The sequence below is a fragment of the Coloeus monedula genome (genome assembly GCF_965178545.1).
Source record: "Coloeus monedula genome assembly, chromosome: Z".
Lineage (NCBI taxonomy): Eukaryota > Metazoa > Chordata > Aves > Passeriformes > Corvidae > Coloeus > Coloeus monedula.
The window spans coordinates 60888001-60904627 of record NC_138822.1 but is presented as its reverse complement, the minus strand read 5'-3'; the positions used below and the strand labels follow the sequence as shown (position 1 = coordinate 60904627).

The window sequence follows — 16627 nt, the reverse complement described above, 5'->3', positions numbered from 1 at the left end:
ATGTATGTTTTTAGCAGATTAGGTTATTTGTTTTGACTTGAATAAAACTGCCTTATAGTGTGGTCTGCTGTGAGTTGGGTGTTCTACCTTTTCCATAGTGTATCTGGCAGTATTTGTGAGAGGTTCTTTGTGGGCTTTTTTTTTTTAATGGGGAAATGTTCTTGTGGGGGTTTTTTTTTCACTTGGGCGGGGGGACACACAGGGGACATATTGCAAGCCAGGAAACAGATAGTAATATCCCAGTTTTAGGAGGAACATGTGGTAAACATTTAACTTACACTGTATTGAGTCATACTTCAGACTGCAGTTATTTTGTTCTTTACCCACACTAAGAACAGGCATGATAGCACAGCTTCATTTTTTCTAAATCAGATGTTTGCATCTGCTTCCAAGAAGTCACGTGACAGAATGCCAGAGCCACAATACACAATTTCTATTCCCAGAGTCAAAGGCTCTCCTTCAAATTGCTTTCACTTTTTTACCCATGACAGAAAATTGTTTCAAAGTTAGAAATGTCACACGAGACTAGAACATAAATGTTCTTTCCCCTCATCAGAAAGTGTTATGTACTAATTGTTATTCAAGATGATGCTTTTCCATGGAAGCAGTATTTGCATTTTTCCTGGGGAAAAAAAAAATCTAATATTTAACTTAAGAACATTTCAGAGATGAAGAAATTACTTCAAAAGTAAGAAAGAAAACTAAGCTTTCCCCAGAGAATGTTAGCTGCAAATATTTGATAATCTGTATGCTACAGTCCATTGACAAGTCTGTTTTCATTGACTTACTGAATGGGTATTAATAATTTCTTCAATGGAGATATATATGACAGGCTTGCTAAGGGTCACCATATCAGAGTATCCATCAATATTGAATTTCTCCTCTGGTTCAGGAACATCACATGCTGCTTGAAAAAAATTCCTAAGAGAAAATGAGAAAAACTTCAATAATTGTCCCTTATAAATTCACTTTATTTAGCCTGTATAAAAGAGTCACATGCATTATATTTCTCTTATAACCTGCAATCTACCCTCAATGTTTCAAAGACCCTTTTGAAGGTGATATGTAAATATGAATGATGAAGTGTTCTCTTTCCTGGGTAGCTGGTGGTAGACTGTTTTAAAGGGGTTGGGTTGTTTTCCCCTCGTTATTAACTTGGTAAATTTTAAGGACTTAGAGAAATATCTGTTTAATGCTCTAGAAGTTATAAAAAGATTTCCCTCTGATTTTATGAAGGCACTTTGTAGTATGAGGTATGCCAAGAAGGAATTGATTGAAATAGCTGCACAAAATTCCCATTTGTCCCACAAATGTTTACATTGGTGTTAGGCAGAAAATGAGCTGCTCAAAATGACAGAAAATGCAGTATTGTTTAAAAATATAAGAATCCTGAGAGGAAAAAATGCAGTGTGGTTGAAGTGCTACTTCAGTATGACTAGCGTGTACACGGACTACTGAGACCTGCTTTGCAAAATGACAACTGATGTCTCTCCAAGCTACTGCCTTCTTCAGGAATGTGCACAGACAACTGAGAACCAGCAGGGTCCTCAGTGAGAGAACCACTTTTGTTTTCCAAAGTGAGAGGACCTGAAATGGGGCAGCTGGGAAAAACAGGGTTTTGGATGATGCCTATGGATTTGCTCCAGGAGCCATGTTGTGCCAGCCCTGTGGTGTTGAAGAGTATACATGTTCCAGGTTCACAGCACATTTAAAGTATTAGAAAAGAATAATTGGGAAAAAAAAAAAACAAACAACAAACCCAAAAAGAAAAAAGGAGAAGAGTTGTGATTCTTCACTTTGGAGAGGAAAAGCTGGGGACTACAAATCAAATTGTACAAAATCACAGTGGTATTGCATGAGATGTGTGCAGAATTCATTACTCAAGTCCAAAAATTAATGGCCAAGAGGGTATGCAATGAAACTGCAGGAAAATTTTAATTTTAACTAACAGGTAGAAAACTTCTAAATGTTGCTACAGGAGGGGTTGTGGAGGCAGATGATCTCAAAGGCTTAGGAAGGGTGTGAACAAATTCCCGCACAACTTCATAAGTGCAGAGTAAAAGAACTAGGCAGGCTCAGTAGCTTTTAGCATAGCTAATATTGCTAATACTGTTCCGAAAGGGAACAGGCAGCTAAGGGCAGCCACCATTGCTGTCTAAGAAGGGTTTAGTTGAAGTACAGAGCACAGGCATATAGATATTTAAGTTAGCTTAATTAGGAGAGGGATTCTTCCTTTTGTAGCGATCAAGGGCCAACTAGAGTAGCGCTCTTTTATTAGCATTTGTTATTCTTATTATAACACTTTCTACTCTATAGCTTCTTCATGTTTTGGTCATTCCCTTAACTACTTCATTAAAATTACTAAGTTTAATTATCTCTGTACCCATGGTTGATCTCTCAAGGAAACCCATTATATGAACAGTGCATTTGCTTTCATGAAGGGTAGACACTAAAGACAGAAATTCTGAGTGCAAGTTTGTTGCAAAACTCAACAATACCACAAAGTAATAGCAGTCACCCCCAAAAATGGGCAATAACCTCAAAAAACTTGTCTGAGAATGTAGCAAACATGCAGTTTCCTATGACTGCATGATAAAAGAATGAAATCTGTATAGAATCTCTCAGCAAAGATGAGAGAATAAAAACCTGCAACTTTTTCCTGACTAACAATGCTTTTTTTCTCCAGACAAAATGTTCAGCTGTCCTCCCAAATCAAAGCAGACATTGTTTCTGCTAGATAATGAGTTACCTCAGTCTGTTCTCAGTCTGTGTTTGCAGTAAGGAACTGCAACCAAGACAGAAGAGATGATCTCAAATTAATGCACAAGCTAAAATACAACCTGTTACTCCTGCTCCAATTTCCTTGTCAGTGAGCATTTCTCTTTGCCATATCATTCAACATTTTTAACTATGAACAGGAAATTCCTATCAATGAGGAGTCCACCTGCCTTAATCATCTTAGAGGAAAGCACTTATTCTATAGGTATTTGTGAGGGCTTTGCATACCTGAACTTCTGGTAGGTCTGTGAGAGGTAAGTGCTCATAGAGGACAGATGTTCGCTATCTCCTTCAAAGAGTTTGTTAGAAGCAGCGTGCTGGAGGACTTTTGCCACACAGCCTAGGTTCCTCCTCTGGTCAGGGTGTATCTGGCCCCCAGCTGTCATATCAATTATATCAAAACCATCAGGAGCAACTATGGCAGGGTTCACGTAGCGATAGTACAGAAGGTTGCCAACAATCTAAAGAAAAAGTTAGAGAAAAAAGTTAAGAGATATTCCCTTTACATACAGTAATGACACCTTACAAAACATGACCAATCATTTCTACTTCTGAATTAGACCATAAGAACTGGTTCTAGAAGAATCCTCAAGACACATGTTACCTATGAGGCTAGTTGGAAGAACCTGTGGTCTTTTACATTATACTCCTCCTACAACACCTCTGTGAACATCAGTTACAGACTTTTACAACCACATTTCAATTTGGTGCTGTCTGTAGTTCAGCTAATGCAAGGCATGGAGTTAAACACAAACACAACTCTTCTATATTTTGCAAGGTTCTGCTCTGGAGGCACATTCTCCCAAATGCTGCAGATACTGGCAGCATTTAATGCACTCACTGATAAGGGGACCCCAATTGTTTCCCAATGGGGCTGGACTGCAATGCAGCCTAGAAATCTAGAGAACAGATTTCCCAAAGTGCAGTTTCTATGACAATGGTACAGTAGCTTCTGAAGATGTCAACTTCAAAGAATTCCTGGTCTCAGAAACAGGCAGGACTTTGCTTTCTGCAATTTGCTTTAGCTTATGTGTATGCACATGCAGAACTTCCAAGTTACACTTTTAAAGGCTTTCAGGCAGGTGATCCATTTGCTATCTAAGTTTTTTCATGAGCAATTTTTTAAACTGTATTGCTGGAGTGATGGACAGTGAAGAATAATAGGAAAGTTCTGTTAAAATTAAAACCTTGTACTTTTAGAACCATGTAATTAAATACCGAAAAAGGGTCTTTATTGAAGTGCAAAATAGTCCTAATCTAAGAGCATTGTCAGTCTCTCAGCTGTTTGGATGGCTTATGGAGCAATTCCTCTATATCCTCTGAAGAGACACTACGGCTGTGGTAGGGTAACAATGGCCACTATGCCAGTACATACTTACCACTCACACCTTATTTTTCAGTCTGTACAAATGCCATTTCTATAACTTTTACAAGCATCTTAAGTGTAATGTAATCTAAGTGTAGTATAATCTACTCTAAATTTTCTTTTAGAGACCTTTCTCATTGCATTTAAATTACAGTATCTTAACATATTAACAACTTCAGATAGGGGAGGAAAAAAAAGAAGAGGACTACAGTGATCTCAGTGAAAGAACTGGTGATGACAAGGACCTCAGTATCAACCCAAGCCACAGGATGATTCAGATAAACTCCAGCCTTCTAAGTACAGTTATTATCCAAAACAGGTTGAGCACTCTCTTCCATAAGAATTGCTGAGCGCCCAGATTAACATACCTAGATTGTGGCAACAAAATTCCCTTCTCCCTCAGCCCCTTTGCAACTCAATAAGAAGTGCCAAATTCCTTCAATAAATGCTGCTTTCCCACATCCTTAGAATGTTTAGTGTTAATAAAAATTTGGCATTAAAAGAACAAGCTGCTGGCAGTTTGCCCTCAGTAGTCTACCTTTAGTAGTTCATCTTCTGTTGCATCTGGGAATTTCTCATGGAGTGAGCTCTTCAGAACTTTGGCTATGTATCTCATTCTATAACTACATGTAGAACAGATGAAAAGGGAAAATATTGGAAAATACTTAGATGAAACACAAAACAGTCATTCTAGTCAGTTTAAGCTACTGGCTTTTTGCCCACTCCCTTGAAACTCAAGAATGAGTTGATAATGGAAAACACAAAATGTTTCAAGTACAGGGAGAAGTTTGCCCGGCTGCTGAAGTGGGGCAGAGGCAGAGAAACCACTCCCTCTACTGGGGAAGTGATTCGAGAGGCACGTATCACAAGCCTTTGAAAGCATAGAAAGGATTTAAAGAATCTCCATCACAGAGGTTCAAGTGAACTGCACATGAACTGCTGCTTGGAGAGTCCTAGCTCAGCACTTACGGCATCATATTGAGAGAGGAGAATATGGATGTGAGAACTTTGTCAGTTACTGCTCGCAAACTCTGAATAGATGATTCCAGTTTACTGACAACTTCTGTGTGTGTCAATGCTTGTTCTGTGGTCATATCATATGGGAGTTTGCTGCAAAGCAAAAAAATAGAAATTAAACCAAGTGAAATACATTTGAGAATAAAATACTTTATTTTTTTCTTCATAAGGGCCATCAGTGAGCAAAAGTCCAACAAATACAACTGAATCTGGGTTTTGTTACTAAAAGTCTCAGATGCTTTGGCTTCCTTTTTTTGGGGGTAAGTAGTTTGCTTAGTTGGGAGTGCACATGCTATCATGTACCTTCCCTTAATTACAAAAGGAGTATACAAATATAAGGAATGCATCTCCACATCCCCATCCCAGCACAGCTCCTCAAAAGCCTGGGACACTACTGACATGCTGGTAGTAAAAAGTTGAGAAAAAGACTAAGTTGTTCCATGGCATAGTCTATTACACTTACAAAGATTAAGTAATTGACTTTGGAAGGTCATGACAAGGAAAGTGATCTTTTCGTTGTTCAGAACAAGTTAAAGCACCTGTTTTTCAAGCATTCCTCCCGAAATCTCTCTGCTGGAGGAAGATTGAGAAGGGGTACATGGACACAAGTACAATTTCTCAGAGGAAGAATAGGAAAGCAGAACTGAGGGATTCCTCATGTGCGTGGCACAGTAAGTCCAGCTTCCTCACTCACCTGGCCTCACCAGTCTGCATTTCTAGCTGGTTTACCCATGACTTGTAAACATCTACAGGACTAGTGTTGATTATGAGAGACTTGTCCTCCATGATTTCCTTCACCACCGGGGCCAGGAGCTGGCGCAGAGTGTTCTGTCCCTGAGCGCCTCGATTGAAGCTGACAACCATCTTAATGACAGTGGGGTTTCCAGTAACAATATTCTGAATCTGGTCTACTTTCGAGCTGTATCAGAAACAGAAGAGTTCTGATTTATATATGCAGTTATCCATATTTTCAAACCCCACACTTTTAAAATTACCCTATTTCTATGTTGCAACCTCTTTATATAGTCTATTTCTTAAGGCTTTTATATAAAACAAGGTGATATATAGAAACTACCACCTGAATTGTGCATGTCTTATAGTAATGTCCTGGAACATAGCATAGCCAGTGGCAGCTAATATATACCTGATTCAGACCCAAACACCTGTTCAGCCAGTATCTTTTAAGGGCATAAAATAACATTTCATTATTTCAGGATAAACCACCAATCTTCACTTACAGAACATAAAATTACATAAAGAAGGATAATACTTCCTCTACCCCTACATACTCAAGCACAAACCAAGAAGCCCTAGCATCTTTTTACAAGCAATTTTTTCATAGACAAATATGTTCCACCATAGAAAGATAATTTTTTTCCTGAATTAGCAATCACTTGAGTTTAACACCCAGAAAACAAAGTTCTCTTGTAATAAAATTATGTGTGTAATTTTATGGTAAAGATTAACCACCAGTTTCTTTTAGGCACAAAGCATTCGTTGAACTGTCTGAAACACAAACTAGCTAAATCCTTTCTGTGAGTGCACATATGTTATCTCCTCTTCTAGAGCAGTTTTGAAGAGTTTGAGAAGCAGGTATTCTTCCCGTTGATCGGAGGCATAATTGTATATAGTGAAGATGACTGTATCCATATACTTCGTTGATTTGTTTTGTGGCATCTGGAAAATCAGCTTTGCCAGGTATGTGGGATTAGTCTACAAAGCAAACAAATGACATGCATGCTGTTGTCCAGGACAAGCTCCCCCACTTGGAGGGCAGCTCTCTACATTTGTTCTTGCCTAAAGCACTTACGGTGACTTCCATATCTGTCACTTTTGCACGCAGGTTTTACTTTTCTCCAAATCCTGGTACATAAGGAACACGGAATACTGCACAATCTGTGAGAAGCACCATTAAGGATTTTATTTGCAGTCTCTGGATAGTACCTCTCTGCATCTGATGACAATGAGAATTTACCAAATGACAATGGCTATCTACCAAGAAAACTTTGCATACTACATGTCTGCTTTGGAGAGTGGCTGCCCTGGGAGGATCTAAAATTCTTCTAGAAAAATGTCAGTGAGATGAGATAAAAATAGCACAAGAACAGATACAGTATATTCTCTGAACTGCATTGCAGACCACTTCCCTTCCACGACGTATAATGCATGGTATTAGTAACTGACAGTAATTTACATGGACTAAAAGGTATATGGACGTAAACATTTCTCTTCTGCTTCAGTACAGACTGAAGTATACTCAAGCAAAAACCAGCCATATTTGCTGCACACTTTAAAAACAACAAGGCTTTTCTCAATTGCAGGAAAGATTAGAAATTAACCATAGTGTCTGTTGCAGTCTGCATGTTATTTGGAAATATTTTCATATACTCAATCATTTTCATATACCACAATCATTAAAACGAAATAAGCAGTACAGTATATTTTTAGTTTTTCTTTAAAAATTTGCTGCTATGTTAATTTTTGCATTAAAAATTACCTGTAGGAGGTAGAATAAGTGTTGGATAAGCCTCCAATTTTTTTCTTCTCTCTTTACTCAAACCTTTGATGCCCTGTTTGTCAACCATAACCATCTCCTCCAGTTGACTTTTGCTCTTTTTGTTAAGTTTCTTACTGTGCAGTACCACATCCTGCAGAAAAGCAATCAAAAATCTGGATTATATATTCATAAAACAGGAAAAATTAACATTTTTCCAATCATGTTAAATACAGTATTTACTCCAAGGGCCTTAATTAGCAACTTTGTAAATTTTGCTGCTCTATTCACTACCCAGTTTTTTAACATTTTTATCTTTCACCAGTATGGGTTGCCAACAGTGACTATATGGAACCTGATCTCCTACACAGACTCGTTCATGATTAATTAACATTGAACAACCTGTTCCATATGATCAGAAGTCTACTCTAATTTAACACAGAAAAGATGTGAAAGATTTTAAATCTGCCAAGTAGTTACTATTGTCCACAACAATAGTGTCCAGCACAAGAAAAGACAGTGATGTACAACTCAGGACAACAGAACAACAGCTAGCACAAGGTAGAAACATGCAAAGATACTGCTTAATTTACCAGGAGTACTTTGACTAACTGAGGGTGACTGAGCACTACCACAGGTTGCTCAGGTTGTGCAGTCTCCACTGTTGGAGAGAATCAGCCATCTGGACATGGTCCTGGGCAACCTGTTCTGGGTTGTGCAGGGGGTTTGGACCAGATGATCTCCAAGATCCTTCCAGCCTCAGCTGTGATTGTGTAACCCTCAGTTCCCTCAACATGGGCAAGTGCTCAGTGCATACTACCAAGGGGGCCTGAACAGAGCCTGCTGACCTGAAGAGTGATTCTGTTTTTCACCAGCAATCCAATCTTTATATCCATTAAGTTCAAATCCTTCTCCAGCTGTTGATTGGATCGAATTTTTGTAACCACTTCTTCCCTTAACCTTGTTACTTCCAGTTCTTCTTGAAAGTCTAAGTCACTTTGGTCCAAGAGGTAGGCAAATTTGCACAGAACAGTCAAGGGTGGATTTTCAGCACCAACTACAATTGAAGAAAACAGGCCTGTTAGTTGACGTAATACCGAAAGCCCTCAGGAAACTGATCACTAAGCAGAAAATTTGAAGTTTATGCCAGTTACCAATATTTTTGTCATGCTTTAAAAGTACAGCTATGCAAAATGGTTTCATCTATAGAACAGTTGTTTTACAAACACTTGCACCCTCTTTTGAAGTTAAATAAGGGACTGAGAATTCCCATGTGAAACTTATAAAATAAAACGACTAAACACTGTAACATACTTGTCCCCAAACATACAACATGCAACTGTTACTACTTACTTAGTGTTCTGTAGTCCTCCCTGCCTTGTTTGCTCTAAGAAATGCTTGTATCTTCACAATTTGGTCATTCTGAAAGGTTAGGCAAAAGGATCTAGTTATGACACACTTCTGCTCAGAGACATACTGCAAAACTTGCACCCTCTTTTCTGTTTCCCAAAACTGCTCCTGCATACTACCCTACTTCAATGCTTCATGTTCAAAATGGAAAAAAATTACTTATATGATCCTTGAAGTATTGCAGACGTTTCCTGTAAGCTCTCCTCACTAGCCACATTTTGACCCATGACTGAATCTGAAAATTAAATGAAATTTTTAAAAAACTTAAGGGACACTGCTCAAACTTTTGTGTATGTGTTCTACATTTACTTTTGAATGTCTACTTCTGCAAGCATGCTGTTCTTGTGTGCATGTAGTACAGATGACTGTACTACCAGGCTCCTACTGGACAGTGACCAGATAAACGAGTTCGCACTAAATCACTTAATCAAGCTAAGTTCAAGTTTCTACCATCTGTGTGTAGCATTATCTTTGGAAATAATTTCTACCTTCAGGTCTCAGGACTCAATTCTAAACCAGTATCCCTCAAAAACAGGAGATTCTGTCACAATATTCCATCCGTGATCTACAATCTAATCGTGATATAACAGTCCCATTAGCATCTCAGAACAGTGAGCGCTTTTCAGAGAGACATTTGACAGCTTTTAAGGAAGTAATACACTGTCATCCCCAAATGTGTTCTAGTTTAGTATTGAAAAGGGGAATGTAAGGAAATCTCTGTCAAGAGCCCCTCAAATTCTGCAAAGCCTGTTCCAAGTCAAACACAGCTTTCAAGAAGCAATTTGCTTAAGCTATCAATTAAACAACTTCCAATGCCATGCAGATTTCTGGAAACCCTCCAACTTGTGCTCCTAGTCTCTGATTCCCAGGTGGTGATAGACTATGTCAAGGGATTAAACATACTTGGGGGGTTCTTACCTTAACAATAGCAGCAACATTGCCTCGAAACACATTTAATCTGTCAACATAGCTTTTCCTTTGTTTGAATCCTTTCCAGAAAGCCTATTTTAGAGAAGGCAGGAAACCATTATCCCTAATAAGAAACAAATATTTATTAAATCTATGTAACACACTAAAATAATTGTTTATCTTGTTGAAAAAAACTGCCATTGAGATAAAGAGATAACTAAGCTTGCCTCTGTATTTTTAAGGTGTCCTAATACATTTCATGTTAATTTTGACCAATCTCAGCACACTTTTTTGTCCAATGCTATTTCCTTCACTCTTCTGAAGTCATCATTACTCTTATCAGCAATCCACCCACATACTTGGCATCCCAGTCACTGGCTTCATCCCACATAAGTGACTTCCAGCTCTTGCCCATTACTCGGCCTCACCTCCCATCCCTGGAACAGTGATGGAGTGCCTCAATCTGGAAACCATCTCTATCCACATGGATAACATGATGATGATCAGGAATAATCAGTATGGGTTCTTTACAGTAGTGTTTGACCAACCTGATTGCCTTCTACAATGAAACAATTGCTTAGATGGATGAGGGGAAAGCAGTGGATATTGTCTACTTGACTTCAGCAGGGATTTCAACACTGTCTCTCACAACATCCTCATGGACAAATTCAGGGATGTGGGCTGGATGAGTGGACAGTGAGGTGGGTCAAGAAATGGCTGAACAACAGATCCCAGAGGGTCAAAATCAGTGGCACAGGGTCTGGTTGCAGGCCTGTCCCTAGTGGTGTCTCCCAAGGTTCAATGCTTAACCGTTCAACTTGTACATCCATGACTTGGATGAAGGGGCAGATGCCTCCTCAGCAAGTTCACCAAGGACACAGAGTTGGTAGGAATGGCCAACATACCCAGGCGTGCTCTGCAGCCCTTCAGAAGGACCTTGACAGGATGGAGAGATGGGCAGAGAAGAACCATCTGAAATTCAGCAAAGGCAAATGCCAGGTCCTGCACCTGGGGAGGAACAAGCCCAGGCACCAGCACAGGCTGGGGCTGACCTGCTGGGGGGCAGCTCTGCAGAGAAGGACCTGCGGGTCCTGGTGGACACCAAGCTGTCCATGAGCCAGCAGAGTGTCCTGGTAGCCAAGGAGGCCAATGGTATCCTGGGGGGCATTAGGAAGGGCATTGCCAGCAGGTCATGGAAGGCGATCCTGCCCCTGTACTCAGCCCTGGTGAGGCCTCACCTGGAGAGCTGTGTCCAGTTCTGGGCTCCTCAGAACAAGAGAGACATGGAACTCCTGGAATGGGTCCAGCAGAGGCTACAAAGATGATGAAGGGACTGGAACATCTCCCTTACAAGGAAAGGCTGAGGGAGCTGGATTTACTCAGCCTTAAGAAGAGAAGACTGAGAGGGGACCTCATCAATGTCTATCAGTACCTGAAGGGAGGGTATCAAGAGGATGGACCAGGCTCTTCTCAGTGGTGCTGAGCAATAGGACAAGATGCAATGGGCAGAAACTGATGCACATGAAATTCCACCTGAATATGGGGGAAGAACTTCTTTATGGGTGGGTGACCAAGCACAGAAACAGATTGACCAGAGAGGTTGTGGAGCCTTTGGGGATATTCCAGAACCATCTGGATGCAATCCTGTTCCATGTGCTTTGGGATGACCCTGCTTGAAAAATGAGGTTGGACCAGATGACCTGCTGTAGTCCCTACCAGCCCTACACATTCTGTCACTCTGTTGCATCCAAAAGCTATCCCTTACCTAGCTGGACCCACATTGTTCTTGCCCTGGCCTCTTTTCCAAGTTTCTAATCTTCCAGAGCCACTCAGGATCATCTTGTACCACAGATGACAACCTCCCAATTCCCTCAGTTGACTCTGTTTGCTAGCTCAGAAACAAACACTTGTCAAGAAACCCAGCAACAGGCATAACAGACACTTTTACTGCTGCTTTTGCCTGTCATCTCTATCCAGACCGTGACACCAGCCCTGTCCTCTACTTATTGTCTTTCCACAAGTAATTTCTACTTTAATGCCAATAGAAAGAAAACAGAAGAACTTTATTTACCTACATTTCTCCATATTTTGAACCTATTCACACAGACTTTGAATTTCTCAAAGTACAATTCTTTACTGGGCTCAGGCACCATGCTGGAAAATGAAAAGTCAATCCCAATAATGACTAGCGGTAAAGCTATTTGTCATAATGAATCATTAGATATAGCTACTGTAGATTAAAAAAATCACATGTATTTTTTTCTTTTTTTTTTTGTGAGTGGGTAGTGGAATAAATTGCTCCTAATAGGAGCTGGCTATCTCACCACTTAAAACCAGTATGCATGCCTCTGTCAGTGTTTGCACACTCAGCAGAACGTTTCCTTTGTACACCTTTTGGAGTACAGTGAACTGGAAATATCCAAGAAATACTGCCAGAGAACACCATGGCAGCTGCCACTCCCTGTCCAGCTGTAACTTCATGGAACAGAAACAAACTACTTTCAACTAGGGAGAGTCTAGAAAGGAATGTGTTTCGTAAGTCATGCTTTGCCAAGGAATTTTTGCTTCGATGCTTAACAAATATCTTCTGGTCTTGTACTGTGCATAGCTACGCACACCACAAAAAATCTGAGCACGTCAGAACAAAGCCAGGGCTGTGTACGAGCTTTTCCCAATTAACTTACACTAGAGGTGGATACGATCCATTCTTTTTAAATTGGATATTTGCTATATGAAAGCACATATTTGCAGATGTAGAATTTTAAACTGCTGCTAAGGAAAACAAGGAGGCAGACCTGCTTGAGAATTTTATCAGTGGTAGTAATCAGTCACGTCACCCATTACATGCAAAAAGCTGCCCAAGCCACATTACCTTCTTGTTCTAGAACAATACCTGTATTTTGATGGCAGATCGCTCCTGGTTTTGAAGATAGGCTTTGGACTGTGTTCTCTCCATCTCTGCACTTTATGTTCACCCTAACAAAATCCCTCTGATTTGCCTCTAGATTTTAATCAGTAAGAAGAAAGAGCTACTTTGTTACTGCTGAACCATATAGGAAGGGTAACTGAGCTACTTTCAAGCTTCAGTTATTCAAGTGAATATGCTGTTTTAAGAGAGTATTCTTTTATATATTAGCAGGGTTCTGCTTTCCTAACACCTACAAGTGTCTTGTACAACTCAGACATCTAGAAATACTAACTGAATCAGTGAGTTCTCTGCTGAGAAGCACACTCAAGTACTGCTGCATTAAGAATTTCAAAGGGACTTACACTGACTTTTGTTTGTGTAGAGGAGTAAGCCTGTAACTTCGATGAGCTGCCTCAGAATAATAGAAGAACAAATTACTCAGAGGCTTGTGTGATCTGCTTTGTTCTATTTCACACTTGTGCAAAACCTCTACAGTAAGGGAGCTCAAATAGCACACCCATCCTCTTGAAGCTGGAAATACAAGAATGCTGTCAGAGGATTAGATTTAAACAGAAAATGGTGGTTCCACTTGCTCCTAAATACGTAATAAAATTATTTGTTATACATCAATGTAAATTCCTATAAAATATAAAAGGATATGGAAGAAATCAGACTTTCCTCCACTGGGTCTGTTGATAGTCCTTAAAAGAAATGCTGTAACTTCCAGTAAGGAAATCCCTAAATCACTGCCAGACACTAGACAGGAGGCTATGCTATTACTGTCTGCTTAGACTTAAGTTGCTGCCCTTGTCAGAAGCAGATAACTGATAAAGTGACCTTCAGTGTCACCCACCACAGCCTCTTGAGATTGCCATGTCTCATGTGCTCTCAAATGTTTATGGTGCTTTTGCAATAAAAGCAAATGTTTTAGCCACCTACCTGGATTTCTTCACCAGTTAACCACGACATTTTTGGTAGAACTCCTTCGGGGACAACACAGGTACCTTCCTCAGTTTCCACATTGTAATAGTAATCGTACATGGCTTTCATTACAATTTTAATCCATGGACTTTCACTAGACCCTAAAAGCAGTTCATACCATTAGCACACATTTTTGTCCTGTTTCACTGATACATTACAGCTCTCTCTACTCATTTCCCCTCCCTGTACTTGCTGTGAAGCCATTTGACATGCAAAATCTCTGTATCTTGGGCCTTTTTGTAGTAAGGATTTTCAAAATACCCTGCTGGGTGGATGAGGGTCATTCCTCTAGAACAAAATGGCTATAAGGTTAGTGCAACAGCTATGAGGTTGGTACAGATCCACTGCTAGCCTCTGCAAACCCTAATGTGCCAAGTTAGTGCTCCTGAAACAGTGCATGCTCTGTCTTACATCATCACTCATAAGTGAAACAGACTGTGTTTATAAAAAATATTTTTCTTGTCTTCTGCCCAAATGCTGGACTTACTGACTCATACCTCACACAGGACATTTCCTATATCCACATCATTTTCTTGTTTATTGCTTTGGTAAACCAGTCTGCATCCTGACAGGCAGGAAAAACCTCATTTCCTCATGGACAAAAGGCCCCAAGATAAAGTTAGCAAGGCCCTCAAAATGCTCATGTTGCAAAGTGAAACATGCCCATCTACTGTAAGAACAGGTACTACCTTGACAGTAATATTTTTTTAACTGTTAGCTGTCTGTTAACTATTAACCTTGGCTGCCGTTAGCTGTGACCAGCTTTTGCAGCTCTAACATGACAAAACACCCCATCATCTTGCTAAGAGCAGATTCTAGCCCCAGCTTTTGCTGGTAACTGTTGCTCTGGCAATGCACAGGGACCATAACTGGGCTGTGAACACTGTCAGGTACTGGCTTGGTCTTTGACAGTAATCTGTAAGACTGATGTGTGCATCTCTGAATCTGCTAATATGAAAAAAAATTATCAGAGAGTAAGACGGTTTTCTGAGAGAATGGACTAGTCTATTGACAGTCACAGAGAAGCTGCCCTAAATTCACCCAGAGGCAGGTCTGACATTCTAGAAGGTCTCAGCTAGACTCTGGAAATCACTAGACTTGTTTCTCAGCATGTACTGTGATTTGCATTATGCGCACAACAGTTCAATGTCATATAAAAAGCACCTGGAAAAATATAACATTTCTCAAAAGATTTTAAACCAGCAGCTATCTTCCTCAATTTACAGTGATTTTAGGTAAGCTTCTTGTTCTAGCTTTCTGGTTGCTTCAGTGATATGGACATGTGGAACTGTCCTGTTCAGGCAGGTTTTACCTTCCGTAGTTTTCATGTTTTTGGCTTCTGAGAGGTTCCTGAAGTAGGCTTCAGCACATTCAGGAATGACTCGTAATCCAAACTTTGACTGCAGTATCATCAGTATTGGCTGTGAATCACCCTTCTCCAAGCTCTTGTTAAGCATTGATATTCCAACAGCCACTAGGGTAAAATAATAACATAGAAAATGAAGTGTCTTATACTCTAGGTATCCATAACTCTAGCCTCCAGAAACTTTGAAAATGTACTTCTAACACTGGCAAACACAGACAGCATGCCATACACAGCCATTCAGTGCTTTGCCCATTTTCAGCTTCCTTCATGCTTGTAAGGACAAGTATTTTGGAGAACAGCAAGCATGTTAGGTAGAAAGTGTGTGCTCCACCCAGGCTGGGATGCAGCCACAGCACAACCGAGAGCAGTCTGAGGGCATAGCTGCTCCCCGTCAAGTGACACACCAGGTCAGGGCAGGCACTGAGGATGGCAAGTACCCCCACACTCAGCCTGCCCTAACAGGCCATCATCTGCTGATCACTTGGGAGCCTTCTAGAGGTACATGAAGTAATTTGGTTACAAGCTGTGAACATTAGCATTCACTTTTACTGTACAAAATGGGAATGAAAACTGATTGCCCTGAGTAAATTCTTGCAGCAACCTAGTCAGCATCCTGAAGCAACCCTTGAACTCACCCTCCTCAGGAACTTGTTTAAAGCAAATTCATGCCCTTGAATTCGCCAGAGAGGCAGCTTTTGTTTCCAGGGCACATAAAAGCACCCTGAGAGATGATGCTGTGAAGCATGCGCAAACTTTGATGTTATCTGGTGTTACCCATACTCTAATTCAGGACTTCCTCAACAGATCCCACCATCACCAAAGGAACAGATTCCACCACACCTGGCAGCACATAAGTGGAAGCACACACCACTTCAACAGTACCTTACTCACTACATGTTTAGGCTGCTTTAGAAATGGCTGCTCTGGTCTTTAAAGGAGTTCTTTTACCTCTAAATTCAAGATCACGCATAGAGGAACAAGTGAATAGAGTTAGAACATCCACATTATACCCTGGCTTGAGGGAATTTGTCTACTTTTGCACCCCAGAGCTGCACCTCATGCTGCAGCACCAAACACTTTCCCCAATCTTGTGTCTATCCACATCAGTATAAAGGAGGTCCCTGCACACAGAGAGCTGACCCAAAATGCATCCAATATCAGAAGCCCATGTACAGAAGTGACTCCATGACACTGAGCAAGCAGAAAGGGATTTCACTACTAGAAACAGTTTTTCTTTGTTGTTAGTTTGACTAAAGTGGAATGGGTAGCTTTGGCTAGGCAGTTACAGATCAACCAAAAATACATTGTCAGCCAACTGAGTAACAAAGCAGATGCACAATACCACACCACCACCATCTGGATTTCTATCAGACAGCATCCTGCTAGTTTTCTGTGCTT

General features: G+C 40.4%; 1 protein-coding gene across 1 annotated transcript in view; it reads right to left on the bottom strand.

Moving 5' to 3' along the window:
- The window catches only part of LOC309585156 (ras GTPase-activating-like protein IQGAP2), a gene marked incomplete at both ends in the record, with an annotated part of 114906 nt that overhangs the window by 8058 nt on the left and 90221 nt on the right, over window positions 1-16627 (bottom strand). Inside the window, 16 exon segments of the mRNA XM_082301688.1 lie at window positions 789-921; window positions 3007-3239; window positions 4683-4767; window positions 5114-5254; window positions 5856-6080; window positions 6711-6874; window positions 7659-7682; window positions 7684-7809; window positions 8504-8712; window positions 9009-9032; window positions 9035-9077; window positions 9229-9300; window positions 9984-10067; window positions 12868-12932; window positions 13887-13964; window positions 15176-15337. Of these exon segments, the coding sequence (XP_082157814.1) occupies window positions 789-921; window positions 3007-3239; window positions 4683-4767; window positions 5114-5254; window positions 5856-6080; window positions 6711-6874; window positions 7659-7682; window positions 7684-7809; window positions 8504-8712; window positions 9009-9032; window positions 9035-9077; window positions 9229-9300; window positions 9984-10067; window positions 12868-12932; window positions 13887-13964; window positions 15176-15337 (1868 nt within the window).